At 38.9% G+C, this 20,087-nt stretch overlaps 1 protein-coding gene across 1 annotated transcript in view; it reads left to right on the top strand.

The window, feature by feature from the left end:
• The first annotated feature begins 1,768 nt into the window (after positions 1-1,768).
• EFHD1 (EF-hand domain family member D1) overlaps positions 1,769-20,087 on the top strand; it is a 148,372-nt gene continuing 130,053 nt past the window's right edge. Inside the window, exon 1 of the mRNA XM_053709918.1 lies at positions 1,769-2,163. Within this exon, the coding sequence (XP_053565893.1) occupies positions 1,877-2,163 (287 nt within the window). The 5' untranslated portion in view covers positions 1,769-1,876. The remainder of the gene's footprint in view (positions 2,164-20,087) is intronic.

Raw genomic sequence — 20,087 nt, forward strand, 5'->3', positions numbered from 1 at the left:
CTCCATTCTCTGGCCCTAAAGCCTGTAGCAAGAGAGCAGTAGGGGAGTGTTCTATAGCGTAGAGCTGAGGTCACGCCCCCAATGCTGCTGAGATATCAGTACACTGTAACAGTGAGTAATCCAGTCAGTGATCATGTTGTAAAAAAAAAGGTGGTTTATAACATATTCATCAGTATGTGGTCAAAGTACTTTTATAGCTATAACTAGTTCTTTTCTGATGAATACCAGGCACTTTATTCAAAGATATGTTTTAGATAACTGATCAACTATGACAATACTTGAAAGTGTCTTTCTGTTGTTTTTCCATTTCTAGTTATATATTTTATGAGTTAGGGCTAGAACTTGCTTCAAAGTTAAAACAAAATCACATTAAGATTGAGAAAACCCATATGATTATGCAAATCTCCATCGCCATCTGGAAAGCTAGGCACAATCCTGATTGTTAATCCCATTTACAGAATAAGATAATAGGGGACCCACATGCTATAATGCGCTGATGCACAGAACAGATAGTGGTTTTGATGTGTCTGACTTTAAAAGCAATGACCGAGCATATGATTGACATTGTTTTAAGGCTTCTTTAAAAGTCACCAGTTTGAATGCAAGGCCACTAAATTAGTAACAATTATGTTTAACATCTAGATTTTGAAAGTTTTTATGCAATTTTCAAAAATGTTTTGTTTTACTCTGCAACATCTTCTAGTGATTGCTAAAATAATGAAAAATCAGAAATTTTAACACTAGTTGGTTTGTAGATGAAATGGGTAAAGTCCACTATTGTCCTTATTTAACCTCCTTGCAGTAAACAAGCTTTTCCTAATAACTTTGCCAGCTAGTCTCAATTCAGGATACATTTTGCACTGATCCTGCCAACACAAGACTCCTTTGTAGCTGAGAAGTTGTGGTGCCAATCCAAATAGCTTTTTATAAAACCTAATAAATTAGCATTATTTTGCCCCTATTTACATTTTGCGTTAAAAGGAAAATAAACACTTTGAGATAGTAATATAAAATGATAAATTGTATATAAAAACTCTCTGTAATATACTTTCATTATTTATTTTGTCCCCTTTTCCTGTAATTCCATTCTGAAATTGTGAGCTTTTCAGTTCCTGTTAAAAGTGGAAGTGCAGAACACTGTTATATCCCACACAGTTATTGGCTGCACACTCTAGTGACCTATTTATAAATGGCAAAGCAGAAAAAGTAACCTAAGTTACAACATGGCAGCTTCCATTGTTTTATAGACACTAAAATTTTACACTTATTTTATCAATATTTAAATAGCTAATGAAACTTTAAATAATACATCTACATGTTATTCTCAGACTAATCCTTTCTTTGAATGCTTCATTCTATCTAGAATTTATTTAGTGTTTAATGTCCCTTTAAAATTGGTACAAGAAGCTTTTGGAACAGCAGGTATTGAAATGATGCCTGACATAGCACACCGTGTTTGTTTTCAGAAGATACACATAACTTTATTTGTGTGTGTGACGCACACAATCTTTATCCTTATGACAAAAATAGTAAAAACTACCTCTAGACTGTTGGTATTAGGCTGCTTTACTGTCTATTGTATATGGAGAATGCATGGTATTTAGTTATGCACCTGTTATTATAACGTCAGCGCTTCACTTGCAGCAGATGAGTTTGAGAACTTTTTTTTTCTTAAAAGCCAACTGACTGGGAAAAGTTTTTAGTAACTCTACTCTCTTTCTCCTCCCCTATCAGTTTGTCAGCCCCTCCCTTGCTCTTTTCTTCCCTGTTCTCCTGAAAGTTTCAGAGTGCACTTCAATCTGCGCCCCTCCCTCCAGACTGTCAAGAAGTGTAGCTGCTGCTTCTCAGCCGTTTTCCTCTCCTGTGCCTATCTTCCATGGCAGAAGCAGAACTTGCCCAAAAACTTCAGCGCCGCTTGGTGCTGGAGGATACAGAACCCTCAGAGACCAATGCTGAGCCACAGGAAGAGCAAAATGGAGAGGGAGAGGAGAAAGCAGTCACTGCCAATGCTGACTCTGAACTTAGTGCCAAGCTGAACAGAAGGCAGGACATCAACGCAGGCAATGCTGTACCATCCAACCGGGGTCAGGTCTTCAACCCATATACCGAGTTCAAAGAGTTTTCCCGAAAACAAATCAAGGACATGGAGAGAATGTTTAAACAGTAAGTGGGGCAAATAAATCGGAGGGGGAACTGGAATGTAGGGGGCAGCTGTCACTGCTTTAGAGGTTTTGTGTAGCCTATACACGTGCATACTAAAATATTTCGTTAGTCTATAAACTAGGACTTTTCAAGTAAGCAACATTGATTGACTCCTTACTAATCATGCATATTTTATTTTTATCAGACTACCAAATGTTTAGAGCCCCTACAACAGTACCTCGCAATTTATGTTTGTGTGTTTTGTGACAACATCACTGCCACTTCAAAAATTCATTCAACATGCCTACTTTTTGTTTCCACCCACCCCCTAGAACTGAATAGCTTGATTTAAAAAAAAAGAGAAATAAATAAGAAGTGCAACATGTTGATGAGTTTGTCATTATTTCTGAATTTTATGTGTCAAAATGAATAAAGTCTGTGTTACACAAAGTCTGTGCTGTTAAAGGGACATGACACCCACATTTTTTCTTTCATGATTTAGAAAGAGAATGCATTTTTAAACATCTTTCTAATTTACTTCTATTATCTAATTTGTGTTATTCTCTTGATATTCTTTGCTGAAAAGCATATCTAGATATGCTCAGTAGCTGCTGATTGGTTGCTGTACATAGAAGCCTCATGTGATTGGCTCACCATGTGCATTGCTTTTTCTTTAAATAAGGATATCTAAAAAATGAAGCAAAATAAATAATAGAAGTAAATTGTAATGTTTAAATTTGTATTCTCTATCTGAATCATGAAAGAAAGATTTTGGGTTTAGTGGCCCTTTAAGTGACCCAAATGCCCATTCTAAAATACTGTATTTGACTATTCCTCTGTCTCCTCATGACTCTTTTTTTTTTTTTCTTCATTCTGGATGTATGTTCAGATGTAATAAGTAAAACAATAAAAAAAGACTAAGTTGTAAACTGAGTAGATGGTTGGGTTATATTTGTACAGGCAGGGCAAGTCAAGGATAAAAGTTATTAGCCTTGAGGGGGGAAAACTTGTCTGCTGAATGTTAAATATGGTGTATGCTACAACTTCTTACTGGTCTAAGATTAGTAGATATTTCCAGGCCTGTGTGTAACACATTCACATAAATAGTGTAACAGGTTAATTTATATTTTTTGCTGGGTAGAATAATACTGTAGTCACCTCTGGCATTCAGACTTGCACATGATGATTAATAGTCACCTGAATATTTGTACCATCCTTCATTGTTCCCCACCCCCAGGCTTGTGTTTCTCAAACTTGCATTTTTGTCCTTTCCTCCCCCTCCTCATCCGGGGTGAACCTCAGTCTTTCGCCACAGGCCCTCCATCTGATTCACACTTTAGTTCCTGCTACCCACCCTATATCCGTATTCCATTTCATTCTACATCAGTGTATGTGATGGTATTATGCCGGGTGTTCTGATCTCATGCCCATGAATATAACTGGAGGGGTGCTGGCACAAATAAAGGGATGTTATCATTTCAGCTGCATTGAATATAATTGTTACTATAACTGATGAGAGTGAACACAATAGCTACATTATTGTTATATAGGTTCCTGTTGGCTTTTTTGCCTTAAATATGTTTTTTTCTTTTGCAGACTGTTTCACTAAAGGAATGTTTCACACTTTTAATTGTGTGTATTGGTTCTTGTGTTTGTTTTTTGCTGTATAAACCAACTTTTTCTTTTCAAACATGTGGGAGCTTGCCTTTGTCTATCAGAAAAAAAGTGCAGTGGGAGTTGTCCCTGTCAGTTAATGGACATGAATACTGCTGTATTGCATGTAATTGAGACCTAAACATTTTTTCTTTCATGATTCCAATAGATCATACAATTTAAAACTGTTTTCCCCATTTACTTCTATTATCAAATTTGCTTCATTCTGTTGAAATTCTTTGTTGAAGAAGCAACAATGCATTATTGGGAGTCAGCTGAACACAACTGGATAGCCAATGGCAAGAGGCATATATGTGCTGCCACCAGTCAGAAGCTAGCTCCCAGTAGTGCACTTCTGCTCCTAAACCTACCTAGGAAAATGAAGAAAACAAGAGAGGCGCCTGTGTGTACCAATAATAAAGCCAAGTAATCGCATTCAATAAACCCTAATCGGGGTACTCACATTTGTGAGGAGCACTCAGACAATGCTGTTAGACGCAGGCTGGATATTTGGCAGCAACCCAGCTCACTGATCTGTCTGGATGCAGGAACAAGATGGCATCAAATCTGGAGGAGATAAGACAGACAAGGCGCCTGTGTGTACCAGTAAAAGACCAGGAGATATCAATATAAACTCTCATACAGGGTACTCACATTTGTGAAGAGCACTCAGACAGTGCTATTGGACACAGGCTGGATATTACAGCAACCCAGCTTACTGATCCAACCGATAGCAGGAACAACGGAGCCTAGGAGTCCCAAGGCACAGAGGTCCCAATGGATAGGAAATACAAAGGGAAGCTGCAAAGGTGCTGCAATAAGTGCAGCCAGTGGCTCCCTAAGGGACTGATAGGTAGGCAGGAAAGACATTCCCTTTGTATTTCCTATCCATTGGACCTCTGTGCCTTGGGACTCCTAGGCTCCATTATTTAGATTTTGTGACATCTATATGTGAGGAGAGTGCAGCATTTTTCTATTTTTATATTTTGATACCATCAAGCAACAGCTTCATCCACTGACCTTGGATAAAATGGACATTTCTGTATAGAGATATTTTGTTTGCCTATTTCATGGTATTAGTATATAACATTATTACCTATTTATTTTTTTAGGCTGTTTTTCATACACTGATAGAGATTACAGCATAGCTCAGTCTATGAGTGGAGTTTATGAATTAGGCTTATAAACGGTTATACCACACTATAAATTACAGGATAGGTCAGTGTATGAGTGGGACTTATGAATTAGACTTCTAAACAGTTATACCACGCTATATATTTCATATGTCAGTGTATGAGGGGGGCTTATAAACAGTTATACCACACTATACATTACATTATAGGTCAGTGTATGAGGGGGGCTTATAAACGGTTATACCACAGTATAAATTACAGGCTAGGTCAGTGTATGAGTGGGGCTTATGAATTAGGCTTATAAACGGTTAAACCACACTATAAATTACAGGATAGGTCAGTGTATGAGTGGGGCTTATGAATTAGGCTTATAAACAGTTATACCACGCTATATATTTCATATGTCAGTGTATGAGGGGGGCTTATAAACAGTTATACCACAGTATACATTACATTATAGGTCAGTGTATGAGGGGGGCTTATAAACAGTTATACCACAGTATACATTACATTATAGGTCAGTGTATGAGTGGGGCTTATGAACTAGGCTTGTAAAACGGTTATACCACGCTATATATTACATATGTCAGTGTATGAGTGGGGCTTATAAACAGTTATACCACAGTATAAATTACAGGATAGGTCAGTGTATGAGTGGGGCTTATGAACTAGGCTTGTAAACGGTTATACAACGCTATATATTACATATGTCAGTGTATGAGTGGGGCTTATAAACAGTTATACCACAGTATAAATTACAGGATAGGTCAGTGTATGAGTGGGGCTTATGAACTAGGCTTGTAAAACAATTCTAACACGCTATATATTACATATGTCAGTGTATGAGTGGGGCTTATAAACAGTTATACCACACTATAAATTACAGGATCGGTCAGTGTATGAATGGGACTTATGAATTAGACTTATAAAACAGTTATAACACACTATAAGTGACAGGATATGTCCGTGTATGAGTAGAGCTTATGAGCCAGGCTAAGTATGCATATTTATGTTAAACGTCTGTAGCCTCTAGACAGGAGGAAGTTTTGTGCCACAAATGCCTCTGTCTGGCATATCTCACCATAAATATCTTAGTTGAGCTAATGCATTCTTGTTTCGACAGTATATGAATTAGACTCTTGTGCTCTGCTTTACATATGTATGTGATGTGCATTCAATCAGGCTCTGAAGAGGTAGTTTGTGGCGGAGAGACCCTGTTACTGGCTGTTCCCTATAAGGTTTCCTGGCTCAGTTATGAGTGTGGGTTTGCTGTCATTTTTGAGCTGCCTTTTCTCATAGTTTGTATGTGAGGTCTTTGGTGTCATTGTACATGTGAGCAGACTGACACCGTGTTTGTTGTCAGTTGTGATCCCGCCCTGTAGTGCTTGTGAGTTTGGGGTTGGGTGTGTCAAGAACTCCCATAGCACTTGCTGTGCAGCTGTGTGAGTGTCATTTACACAATCCTGGCATTGTGAGGCTGAATGCTGTCACTGGGGTCCTGGGAACAGCTGTTTAACTCTATAACTGCTGCTGTTGTTTCTTTATTACTAGTCACAGATCTGCAGCTGCTTTTTAATTCCTGTATAAGCCGTCAGAAGAGCTGAGTCACAAATTGGTTATATTACGGTTGCAGCCCCCATGCATGTCATTCGAATTACAGCATAAAGCGCAACAACATTATTCCAACAAGGTTTATCTATAGCTTATATGGAATATGCAATTAATAACATTAATGTACTTCCATATATTTTGTGTTTTTTTGTTTTCTTTGTTTTTTTTGCTAAAATGTTGCCATTTCCATTGTCCCTTTCCCAAACTGGAGAATATGCCAATGCAAATGCATGCCATCTAACCATTGATGTCACCTCTAATTGTAAAGATAGTTATTGTCACTATTATTTCAATATTATTACGATTGGTGTTCAGGGGCTAGTACTTGTCTGACTAGCGGAGCTTACACTGTGCACACTTAGGACTAGATAAAAATGCCACTTGTCAACTTAGGAACTGATGCAAACCACAAATATGTTGTTACAGTCAGGGGCTAAGTTTACAAGTCCAACTGGTGTGTGTTCTTCCTTTTAGGGCTCGATTTATCAAGCCTCTACGGCTGCAAGTTCTCACAAGAACTTGCTCGCCGTGATTTATCAAGCAGCGGTCACCAGACCGCTGCTTCCCTAAGATCTTCGCCACCTCTATTTTGGCGAAATTCAATCTCCTTGGTCGAGTCCGACCGAGGAGATTGACAGCTCCTGCCCGCGCATGATTGGCTGTGCGCGGGCGCAAAATTGCGCTCCTGTGCAATGGCGAATACCTGCGGGTAATTTCGCCCCACCACAGGTGAGCTGAGGCGTACAGGGGCGCGTATACGCGCCCCTGTACGCCTCAGCGTTAATAAATCTAGCCCTTAGTGTTCTACATACAGCAATGTTAGTGCTGATATCACTGATTCACTCTGTGCATGCAATAGGTTTGTATGCACATGCTCCTGGTATCTACTCCCATATACTGTAGGTGAAGTTAAAATGACAATATTTTACTAACTAAAATAACACTATAATGTACAAAATGTGTAGTAATGGTATAGACCAGTTTTTATGTAGATAAATGTAGAATAATCAAAGTAGTTAGGAGCCAGAAATAAACTCTAGGTCCCTTTCTTTCAGGGATTTGTAAGTAATCTGTTACTTACAAATCCAGTACAAATTCAGTACTGCATGATTCCTAATGCTATGTTCAAATATACTGAACTGACCACTTTAATAGAGAAATGGGAAAAACTTGTAATCAATAAGTGCACATCCCAAGATCTTGGTAAATGTCACAATAAAAATATGGTGTGTGTGGTTGGGGATAAGTAATTTTGCAGCTGAAATATTTCTTAGATTAAAGGGACACTCTTTAATTCAGTGTTCACCTTGTTGCTTGAGATCCCAGGCACACGCCTTATTTTTCTTATCTTTTGCACAGCTTTTTAGTCTAACACTTTTTCTCTCTTTCACAGCTATCTCTGAAATGTCTTGACAAGTTACAACATTTCCACATACCGGGGAGTGTCAGTTTGTCTGTTTGTGAGAATACTGTAAATACTTTGTATTAATTTGTTTTAAGTTTGTACCATTGAAAAAAATATTAAATTGGATTTTTAGAAAGAACCTGATTATTTTGCTTTAGTATAGGTTTTTAATATTTAATAGCTGTATGACATTCAGTTAACCACTGATCTCTCCAGTGTCTGTTCACTTTTATGTACACAGTGTTTAGTTCATGTGACCCTTTTAGTAATTACTAAGTTGAATTTGTATATATTATTCGTTGTAAAACTAAGTATATGTACGGTACGTTTATCCCAAACCTATAATACATTACTGCATTACAGTGCTTTAAAAATTTACATAATGTTGCTGCAGAGGACGGTGCCTGGATCTATACCTCCTCATCGGAAAGGATTGCCGAAAATGTGCACCAGAGAATAAGTGTGGGTTAGGCATGCGTTTTCAGCTGCGTAGCGAGTTAGAACTTGAGAAGGTCTTTAACGCTGACTTTGGGGATATTCTTAAGTGACACTCATCGCAGTAGTCCCTTTATTCTATGACGACTGTGCCCAGTCTGATATTGTGCAAGTTCATCTTACCATAAGCCATTCTACCCTTTGCCTATTCATCAGTGCTGTTTGACTAAGATGCAGTGATCATTGTATTTCTTGACTGTACCTAGTTTGATTTTATCCAAACCCATTTCACTTTAGTTTATACCTCATGGTGTAAATGTCACATCTATACATATGTTAGGACAAAGTGTCCGTTAGATTACAATATGGAATAAGACCCAGATATGCCAGCTGTTCAGATCACACAATCCGTTAAGATTTTTTGTTAATGTGTTTAATAGCGAGTGACAACCCTAAGAAATGTAGTTTGCTAATTATTCTGTCATAGCCTATAAGGTGTCAACCGTCAATAAGGTGCAGCTGACTTCTAGTTTTCACAGTATGGGACTCCCGGGCTGTTTGCGGCCGAGGCGGCAAGGGAGCAGTGAAATTGTTTTTATATGGGTCTTTCCACAGTAGCTGCATTTTCCACAGTCTTTGTCTTATACAGAATATTACAGAGTTGAGATTCCTGCACAAAATGCCTAGTTTAATCTCTCCAACCTGCCTTGCAGCTTAGCGACTGATCCCTGTTATACCCACAATTAATATTAGCACCAGTGTAATCTAATGGTTGTTTATTAATATACTTGTTAAAGGGACCTTAAACACTTGTCATTAGGGTTTTGTGTTTTTTTATTCATAATGTTTTTTTCAGTTTTTAAAATGCAAATCCCTTTTTTTTTATTATAGGTGTTCTATTTTTTTTAGTTTTTTTTTTACATTTATGTGAATTTCTGACCGCTCTCTGCAGATATGGGTGAAAGTGATGTTGCCAAAACCGGAAGCCTGCTTAGTGCTGTGAGCGTGCACACATATAGACATTGCGCTCACAGCATAACTAAAAAACTACTGCTGCTATAAAGTTTGCAGCTATTACCTGCTTCACTGCTAAAGCATATCTTTTGAACCGGTGTTGTGCCGTGAATGGATTCCTCATCGACAATGGTTTCCCCGGCACTCGGCAATCTATGGCGCTCCGCCCCCGCTACATCTACTCCTACTATCCTTGCCCCACTCATTACAATACTATTTTCTAACGCCTCCACATTCTTTGCGCTCCGCCCCGCTGCATCTGATCCCTGCCCTTGCCCTATTCATTCATTGTATATTTTTCATTATACCGTGCGCGTGCACGCACCATGTTTCCCCTATCAACAAATATAAACATTAAAATAATGTTCCTGAAAAAGCTATCAGCAGCATAAATTAGAATATAATCATACTTTATATATATATATATAAAGTATGATTATATTCTAATTTATGCTGCTGATAGCTTTTTCAGGAACATTATTTTAATGTTTATATTATATTTGTTGATAGGGGAAACATGGTGCGTGCACGCGCACAGTATAATGAAAAATATACAATGAATGAATAGGGCAAGGGCAGGGATCAGATGCAGCGGGGCGGAGCGCAAAGAATGTGGAGGCGTTAGAAAATAGTATTGTAATGAGTGGGGCAAGGATAGTAGGAGTAGATGTAGCGGGGGCGGAGCGCCATAGATTGCCGAGTGCCGGGGAAACCATTGTCGATGAGGAATCCATTCACGGCACAACACCGGTTCAAAAGATATGCTTTAGCAGTGAAGCAGGTAATAGCTGCAAACTTTATAGCAGCAGTAGTTTTTTAGTTATGCTGTGAGCGCAATGTCTATATGTGTGCACGCTCACAGCACTAAGCAGGCTTCCGGTTTGGATTTGCAAGGGAGTGCGCATCCAGTCTATATAGACAACGCACGTTACAACATGGCGGCTAGCACCGCATTCAGTAGGCAGTGGTTTAGGGGTAATATTGAGACTGAAAAATAATTGAGCAGAGGCTAGGTAAATAAACAAAGTAAGCAACAACGTTTAAAACCATACAAAAACGTTTAAAAAAAAAGTTAATCACAGAAAAAAAGATGGTGTTTAGGTTCCCTTTAAGGTGTGTGTCTGAGGAGAGGCTCGCCACTTACTATAAGTTGATTGTTGATTATAACTCTTCACTATATAGATGACTTCCCCCTTAAACTGTTTAACTCATAATCCATATGCTTGATAAAATATCATATTATTTCAATCCTTAGGCCCAAGAGTGGCCTATTTATTGTTTCTTTTTTTCTTTTTCTTTCCTCCTTAAAGTCCCCCATTATGTTTATTATGCAATTCAGGAGGTCCAAGAGAGGCTTCGTTAGTTTGTTTGGGGGAAATAATTTAATTTCATATTATTATATACTCAGGAGGTTATGCTCTATCAGAAAACTGAGGTTCAATTCTTAATTTATATTTTCAAGCAATATGTGGGTTAATGTTATATGATGACTATCTAACTGTCAAGTCTATGTTTGATGTGACGTTTTGAGTACTTATCCGCTTGTATTATTTTTCTTAAAACCTCAATTAAAAAAAATTTAAAAAAAAATTTACATAATGTTTGGGAGCCAGCAAAGTTTATACATACAGCAGATTCCTGTAGCTCATTAGTAGTTTGTATTTTAATTGTAACATTTTATTCTCTTCTGGAGATAACATTTTTATAAATCTGCATTCCCAAATATCTGAGGTTTTCATATAAGATACTGTACTAGGTTTGACCGTGACAAGAGTCATTTATTTGCCTATTTTTTTTTTTTTTTTTTTTTTTTTAAGACAGTGGTTCCTTACAGTAAAAACCAACAGGTTGTAGCATTCACTGTTGAAGAAAGTTGTGAAAGTAGTCTTTATCTTAAATATGGAATGGTGTGATTCATAGAAACAGAGGAAATGGGCATTAATCCATGAAGAACATTTCTTTGCTGAATTTTGGAGACAGGAAATATACTTTTTTTTAAAAAAAAAAAATTCTCATTGGAGGCAAAATGTTAAAAATAGCTTTTATGCTTGAAACAGACTCAGATATTTTAGCTGAAATACAAAAAGCTTGCACTTAAAGGGACAGTGTACACTATTTTCTCCATTTAATGTGTTCCCAGTTATGCATTTTACCTACTGCTGTGTATTAAATAGTTTACAAATGGCTCCTTCACCTTTATTTTCTCATTTGAAATAGCTGACTTTGTCTGTTTCACCACCCATACTGAATATTTCTGAACTTAAATTATGGTTACAAAAAATAACAAATGTTAACAAGAAGATTTAGATAAAATAATGCACCAGTTGGTGTTTGTGATATAGAGGTACTAATGTTCATTTTCCATTGTTCTCGCCTTTTGTTTAAACAGTAAAAAGATAAGGAGGACTTAGTGTAAATGAGGTCTGCTTTCCCTGCTAGTTCAACCCATTTTGATAGGGTTGTGATTTAACAGAAGAGGCTATTTCATATTCACTATTATACATAAAGGTGCAATTTCCCTTACATTTTTAACTCTGTGGCTGGTATAACAGGTCATTGTAAACACATTAAGTCAAAACCAGATTTACAGTACACTGTCCCTTTAAAATAAACATTCATGATTATGTTATCTTCTTTGCCTCATTATCTTGGTATCCTTTGTTGAAAAGCAACTAGCTGCTGATTGGTGGCTGCACATATATGCCTGTTGTTATGGAAAGTGGTTTAAAATTGTGTGTTCTATCTGAATCATGAAAGGAAATTTTGGGGTTTCATGTCCTTTTTAAATGAACTTATTTAATTAAGTTAAGAGATTTATTTGTATATTTATTTTGTTTTATTAAATACTCAGCTGCCCATTCTGTTATATGTTGAAGTATTAACTTTTGTTTTAACATGTTCCTGTGCTTCTTAAAGTGAATGTCAAGTTTGATGAATTAGTGCCCGGTTTTTAAAAACCCTATTAAAAACAGGGGCACTTTCATTCATCAAACTTTACATTTCACTCGTTTTGTTAAAATACTTGCCTTTTAATCTTGAAAGCCGCTTCAGCGATTTCCCCCTCCTGCCGCTCGTCACTTCATACGTCAGCAATGACAAATACGGCATCCTCCAATCATGGCTCCCCCCCCCCCCCCCCCGGGAAATCACTGCCTGAGGCAATGCCGTGATTGGAGGAAGCTGGTTTCGTCATTTTGAACCTAGGTTATACTGTATCTGTAGGAGGCACCCATGGCTATCGATGGGCGGATAATAACCTCAATGCTATTTATAGAAAATGTATTTAGTGTTCCTTTTTTTTTTTTTTTTTTTTTTGTGTGTAACTTCTTGTTTTTTTTTTTATATCTGTGGAGGCATGTCCTTGAGGATCAATTGTTCATACACTTGCACTTCCTGTTAGTTTTTTAATCAATTTTTTTAAAAAAATTTTTTTGTAAAAAGTGTTTTTACATGTTATGGTATATGAAGTTATTTTAAGATTTAATTGCTCATATGTTTAGATTCAAGATGAATCCTTAATTAATATTTCCTGGCAAGGGGTTGTAAAGGTTTCTCCTACATTGATGTATCCAGTCCACGGCTTCATCCTTACTTGTGGGATATTCTCAATCCCTACAGGAAGTGGCAAAGAGAGCACACAGCAAAGCTGTCCATATAGCTCCCCTCAGGCTCCGCCCCCCCAGTCATTCTCTTTGCCGCTCTAACTAGTAGCATCTCCCCGGGGGTGGTAAAGAGTATGCAATGTTAGTTGTAGTTTTTTATTTCTTCTATCAAGAGTTTGTTATTTTAAAATAGTGCTGGCTTGTACTATTTACTCTGCAGCAGAAAGTGAAGAAGATTTCTGCTAAGAGGACTATGATTTTAGCACCAGTAACTAAAATCCATTGTTGTTCTCACGCAGGACTGTTGAAACCAGATAACATCAGTTGGGGGGGGGAACAGTTTGCAGGCTTAACTGCTTCAGGTATGATTAGTCATTTTTCTAACAAGACCCAGTAATGCTAGAAGACTGTCAGAAATTCCCTCTGGGATAGGTAAGCCATTGTTATTAGATTCAGCAATAAAAGGATGGCTTATTTTAAGGGCTTATGCTGGTTGACACTATTGTGGGCTAATCGATTGCTTTATTAGCAAGTTTTCAACTTAAATAGGTGTTTTTTTATCAACTTAAAACACTCTTGGGGATTAATTTGCGCCTGGCACTTAGTTGGACACCTAATCTAGTCAGAAAGGCCCCTCCACTCTGGTATGCAGAGGAAGGAAGCCTCATTTTCGCGCCTCAATTGTGCACTTGTTGGCTTATATTCTTACCAAAATAACCCTAAGGAAGGTAAAAGCCACAGGGCAAGCTGTGGCAGAGTACTGTAGTGTGTTAACCGGTTAACTGCTGTTATTAGCTCCGGTTTGGGCATTAAGTGGTTAATTGGTCTGAAAATTTGTGTGCAACCTTTTCAAAGCATTATGACATTGTGGTGAAAATTTCATAAAAATCGGATGTGTTTTTGATGGTTTTTTGATGTTTCAGTAATAAAGTGTGCACTTTTATTATTTAAAGAGACAGTAACGTTTTTGTCAAAAATAAATTTTATTGCATTGAAGTTACTTTTAAGTCTGTTAAACATGTCTGAACCTTCAGATAGCCTATGTTCAAAGGCCAAGGTGGTTCCCCCATTAAATTTATGTGTGAAATGTGCTATAGCATCCAAACAGCTTAAGGACCGTACAATTACACTTAAAGATATAGCCCAAGATGATTCTTTAGCTGAAGGGTGTGAAGATAGCTCGCTATCCTCCCCTTCTGTGTCAACACCAGCTATGCCCGCGCAAGCGATGCCCAGTACATCTAACGCACCAATTACGATTACTATGCAACAGTTAGTGGCAGTAATGGATAATTCTCTCTCAGCATTTTTATCCAAACTGCCAGCTTTTCCTAGGAAGCGTGATTGCTCAGTTTTAAACACAGAAAATGAGCAAGCTGACGCAGAGGATAATTTATCTGTAGTGCCCTCACATCAATCTGACTTGGCGGTGAGGGAGGGCCTGTCTGAGGGAGAAATTTCTGACACAGGGAAAGTTTCTCAGCAGGCAGAGCCTGATGCCATAGCATTTAAATTTAAGCTAGAACACCTCCGCGCCCTACTTAAGGAGGTCCTAGCTACACTTGATGATTGTGATCCCAGAAAAATTGTCAGAGCGCTTTGGTTAAAGTCTTGGTCGGCGGATGTGTCGTCCAAAACAAAATTACTTAATATTCCTTTCAAGGGTAAGACCCTATTTGGGCCAGAGTTGAAGGAAATTATTTCAGATATCACTGGGGGAAAGGGCCATGCCCTTACACAGGATAGACCTTTCAAGGCTAAAAATAAGTCTAATTTTCGTTCCTTTCGCAATTTCAGGAACAGACCGACTTCCACCTCTACAGCCACTAGGCAAGAGGGTAACGCATCCCAGCCCAAACCAGCATGGAAGCCATTGCAAGGCTGGAACAAGGGCAAACAGGCCAAGAAGCCTGCTGCTGCTACCAAGACAGCATGAAGGGGTAGCCCCCGATCCGGGACCGGATCTAGTAGGGGGCAGACTTTCTCTCTTTGCTCAGGCTTGGGCAAGAGCTGTTCCGGACCCCTGGGCACTAGACATTGTTTCTCAGGGGTATCTTCTAGAGTTCAAGGACCTTCCTCCAAGGGGAAGGTTCCACATGTCTTGCTTATCTTTAGACCAGATAAAGAGACAGGCATTCTTACGTTGCGTAGAAGACCTATTAAAGATGGGAGTGATACACCCAGTTCCAACAGCGGAACAAGGACTGGGTTTTTACTCAAACCTGTTTGTAGTTCCCAAAAAAGAAGGAACTTTCAGGCCAATTCTGGACTTAAAAATTCTAAACAAATTCCTCATTCAAAATGGAAACCATTCGGACAATCTTACCAACAATCCAGGAAGGTTAATATATGACTACCGTGGACTTAAAGGATGCGTACCTGCATATTCCTATCCACAAAGATCACCATCAGTTCCTGAGGTTCGGCTTTCTGAACAAACATTACCAGTTCGTGGCTCTTCCGTTCGGTTTAGCCACTGCTCCCAGAATTTTCACAAAGGTGCTAGGGTCCCTTCTAGCTGTGCTAAGGCAGAGGGGCATTCCAGTAGCACCTTACCTAGACGACATTCTAATACAAGCGTCGTCCCTTCCCAAAGCAAGGGCTCATACAGACATTGTTTTAGCCTTTCTCAGATCTCACGGGTGGAAGGTGAACATAGAAAAAAGTTCCCTGTCCGCTTCCACAAGGGTTCCCTTTCTGGGAACAATAATAGACTCCGTAGAAATGAAGATCTTTCTGACAGAGGTCAGGAAGTTTAAAGCTTCTGAACGCTTGTCGAGTTCTTCAATCCATTCCTCAGCCCTCCATAGCTCAGTGCATGGAGGTAATAGGACTAATGGTTGCGGCAATGGACGTAGTTCCTTTTGCTCAAATTCATTTAAGACCATTGCAACTGTGCATGCTCAAACAGTGGAATGGGGATTATGCAGACTTGTCTCCCCAGATTCAAATGGACCAGAAAACCAGAGACTCACTCCTCCTGGTGGCTGTCTCTAGATCACCTGTCTCAGGGAATGAGTTTCCGCAGACCGGAGTGGATCATCGTCACGACCGACGCCAGTCTTTTGGGCTGGGGCGCGGTCTGGAAGTCCCTGAAGGCTCAGGGTCTATGATCTCGGGAAGAATCTCTTCTCCCGATAAACATATTGGAATTGAGAGCTATATTCAATGCGCTCCAGGCATGGCCTCAACTAGCGGAGGCCAGATTCATCAGATTTCAGTCGGACAACATGACGACTGTAGCGTACATCAATCATCAGGGGGGAATGAAGAGTTCCCTGGCGATGAGAGAGGTATCCAAGATCATCAAATGGGCAGAGGATCGCTCCTGCCATCTATCAGCAATTCACATCCCAGGAGTGGACAACTGGGAAGCGGATTATCTGAGTCGTCAGACTTTCCATCCGGGGGAGTGGGAACTTCACCCGGAGGTTTTTGCCCAGTTAACTCAACTATGGGGCATTCCGGATCTGGATCTGATGGCGTCACGTCAGAACTCAAAAGTTCCATGTTACGGGTCCAGGTCCAGGGATCCCAAGGCGACACTGGTAGATGCCTTAGCAGCGCCTTGGTCATTCAATCTAGCTTATGTCTTTCCACCGTTTCCTCTTCTCCCACGGCTAGTAGCCAGGATCAAACAGGAGAAGGCTTCGGTAATTCTGATAGCTCCTGCGTGGCCACGCAGGACCTGGTATGCAGATCTGGTGAATATGTCATCGGTTCCACCATGGAAGCTACCTTTTGAGGCAGGACCTTCTAATTCAAGGTCCATTCGTACATCCAAACCTAGTCTCTCTGCAACTGACTGCTTGGAGATTGAACACTTGATTCTAGCTAAGCGTGGGTTTTCGGATTCAGTTATAGATACCCTGATTCAGGCTAGAAAGCCTGTCACTAGGAAAATTTACCATAAGATATGGCGGAAATATCTTTGTTGGTGCGAATCCAAGGGTTACTCATGGAGTAAGATTAGGATTCCAAGGATTTTAGCTTTTCTCCAAGAAGGATTGGAGAAAGGTTTGTCAGCTAGTTCCTTAAAAGGACAGATATCAGCTCTGTCTGTTTTGTTACACAAATGTCTGGCAGCAATGCCAGATGTTCAGGAGTTTGTGCAGGCTTTAGTCAGAATCAAGCCTGTCTACAGACCTGTGGCTCCTCCATGGAGTCTAAATCTAGTTCTTTCAGTTCTTCAGGGGGTTCCGTTTGAACCTCTACATTCCATAGATATTAAGTTACTATCTTGGAAAGTTTTGTTTTTGGTTGCTATCTATTCTGCTAGAAGAGTTTCACCCTATCTGGTGTTTCATACAGATAAGGTCGTTTTACGTACCAAACCTGGTTTTCTTCCAAAAGTGGTTTCCAATAAGAATATTAACCAGGAAATAGTTGTTCCTTCTCTGTGTCCTAACCCAGCTTCTAACAAGGAACGTCTGTTACACAATCTCGATGTGGTTTGTGCTTTGAAGTTTTACCTAAAAGCAACTAAAGATTTCAGACAAACTTCGTCCTTGTTTGTCGTCTATTCTGGTAAGAGGAGAGGTCAAAAGGCGACTGCGACCTCTCTGTCTTTCTGGCTGAAAAGCATCTTGGTCTTGGTCTTCACTGCATACATTTGCCAAATTTTACAAATTCGTTACTTTTGCTTCTTCGGAGGCTATTTTTGGGAGAAAGGTTTTGCAAGCAGTGGTGCCTTCCGTTTAGGTTACCTGACTTGTTCCCTCCCTTCATCCGTGTCCTAAAACTTTGGTATTGGTTCCCACAAGTAAGGATGAAGCCGTGGACCGGATACACCAATGTAGGAGAAAACAGAATTTATGTTTACCTGATAAATTTCTTTCTCCTACGGTGTATCCGGTCCACGGCCCACCCTGGCATTTTAGTCAGGTTTAAATTTATTTTTATAAACTACTGTCACCACTGCACCCTATGGTTCTCCTTTTTCTCCTAACCGTCGGTCGAATGACTGGGGGGGGCGGAGCCTGAGGGGAGCTATATGGACAGCTTTGCTGTGTGCTCTCTTTGCCACTTCCTGTAGGGATTGAGAATATCCCACAAGTAAGGATGAAGCCGTGGACCGGATACACCGTAGGAGAAAGAAATTTATCAGGTAAACATAAATTCTGTTTTTTTTGTTAAATGGATGTTAGTCATTTTATATATGTGTGTGTGTGTGTGTGTATATATGTGTGTATATATATATATATATATATATATATATATATATATATATGTATATGTATGTGTATGTATATATATATGTGTATATATATGTATATATATATGTGTATATATATGTATATATATATGTATGTATGTGTATATATATATGTGTATATATATGTATATATATATATGTATGTATGTGTATGTATATATATATGTGTATATATATGTATGTATGTGTATATGTGTGTGTGTGTGTGTATATATATATATATATATATATATATATATATATATATATATATATATATATATATATATATATATATATATATATATATTCCAATGCAATGACAGCACTCACTGGATTTTCAATAAAAAATTAACTTTTATTAGAAAGGTTTAAAAATAAAGATCCATGACGTTTCGGTGCCCACTGGCACCTTTATCAAATGGTATCACCCAGCTTGAGAACAGATGAACAGCCCTGACATCCGGGAGACAGAATAAAATGTTACCTGACAAGCAGCCTTATATACACTCCATTATGGGCTCCATGTACTAAACCGTCAATTCATCCGTCATTGTAGACGCGGATAAACTCGCCGTTACTCGCCGCGGGCGAAATGGTGTCCGCTGTCGCTATGTACTAATATTCCCCCAATAAATAGACAAGTCTAGCCCGCCGCGAGCAGTTGCGGATTGTTGATAAATTTGACGCCTCGCTCGCCGCGACTAAGCTGATGGTACTTAACTTTTAGTTGAATTGTCTGGCCAATTATTAACACGTGACATGCAAGGTGTCACGAACATCATAGTAGTCGCGGGAATAGAATTTTGCTCCTATAAAAGTTCAACTTATCTAAACAACTTTATTATTGTTCAAAATTTTTTGAAGAGTGATAACAGAGCGTTATTTTTTTAATATTTATTTACAATTTGGATATGGCTTCATCTGGATCTGATAATATATAAATATTAATATAAAAATAATTATAAAGATTGACAACTAACAATACAAATTTAAATAGATTACTCTTTAATTACAGTCGACAAATTGGGCGCAATTTATGTACATGGAAATGAGAGACAAATTAGACGCCAGTTATGCTGTAAGTACAATGCTGATATTACTGCCTTTTATATATGTCTAGACTGGCGTCTAGATTGACTTTCCTATTGTTTTGTACCTTGCCCGCCACCTAAAAGGTGGCGAGGCAAAAATAGCGAGGTGGGAGCGGAAATTGTAGCGAGCGGACAAATAGATTTTTTAGTACATTCGTTTTTTGGCGAGTTGGTGGTCAAATGTGTCTAATTACAGTGAAAAATGGAGCGGTAGCGAGGTTTGGCGGATAAGTACGCTCGCAATTTTAAAGATGCGAGTTTTAACACAATTGACGGCTTTGTACATATCAGTTTGCGAGTTTTGACGCGAGATTTGTTGCGGGTAGCTCGCTGACTGCTTAGTACATGGAGCCCTATGTCTTTATTGAAAGTAGCGCCGTAACTTAGTTCCAGTTGCGTGTGTCCGCGAGGCCACACCCCTTCCTGTTTTCCACTTGCTCATCATTGGTTGCGGTCATATTGGATACTGTGCATGTCCCTGTCAACACTCCTGGGCATAATAGCTTGTGACTGCTGCTTGTAGGAAAGAAATTAAAAACATGCAAACGCTTATGTGTACAAAAGCAATGCAATGATATTCCACACGGTAGGGAAGGGTAAGTAAGGGTAAGAGTAAGCACAATAATGTTGTAGAGTGCAAAGAGCTGTGTGTGTCCATTATCGGATAATCAAAATAACAATGTGTACTGTTCTCAAAGATCTCCAATATTAAAGGAACTTACTCCAATGTTATTATACTATAAAAGGAACTTGTTCCAATGTTATTCTAGGATTACGGCCACTGGATATAGTCAGTAGTGGTCC

The sequence above is a fragment of the Bombina bombina genome, chromosome 4 (genome assembly GCF_027579735.1).
Source record: "Bombina bombina isolate aBomBom1 chromosome 4, aBomBom1.pri, whole genome shotgun sequence".
In the NCBI taxonomy this organism is placed as follows: Eukaryota; Metazoa; Chordata; class Amphibia; order Anura; family Bombinatoridae; genus Bombina; species Bombina bombina.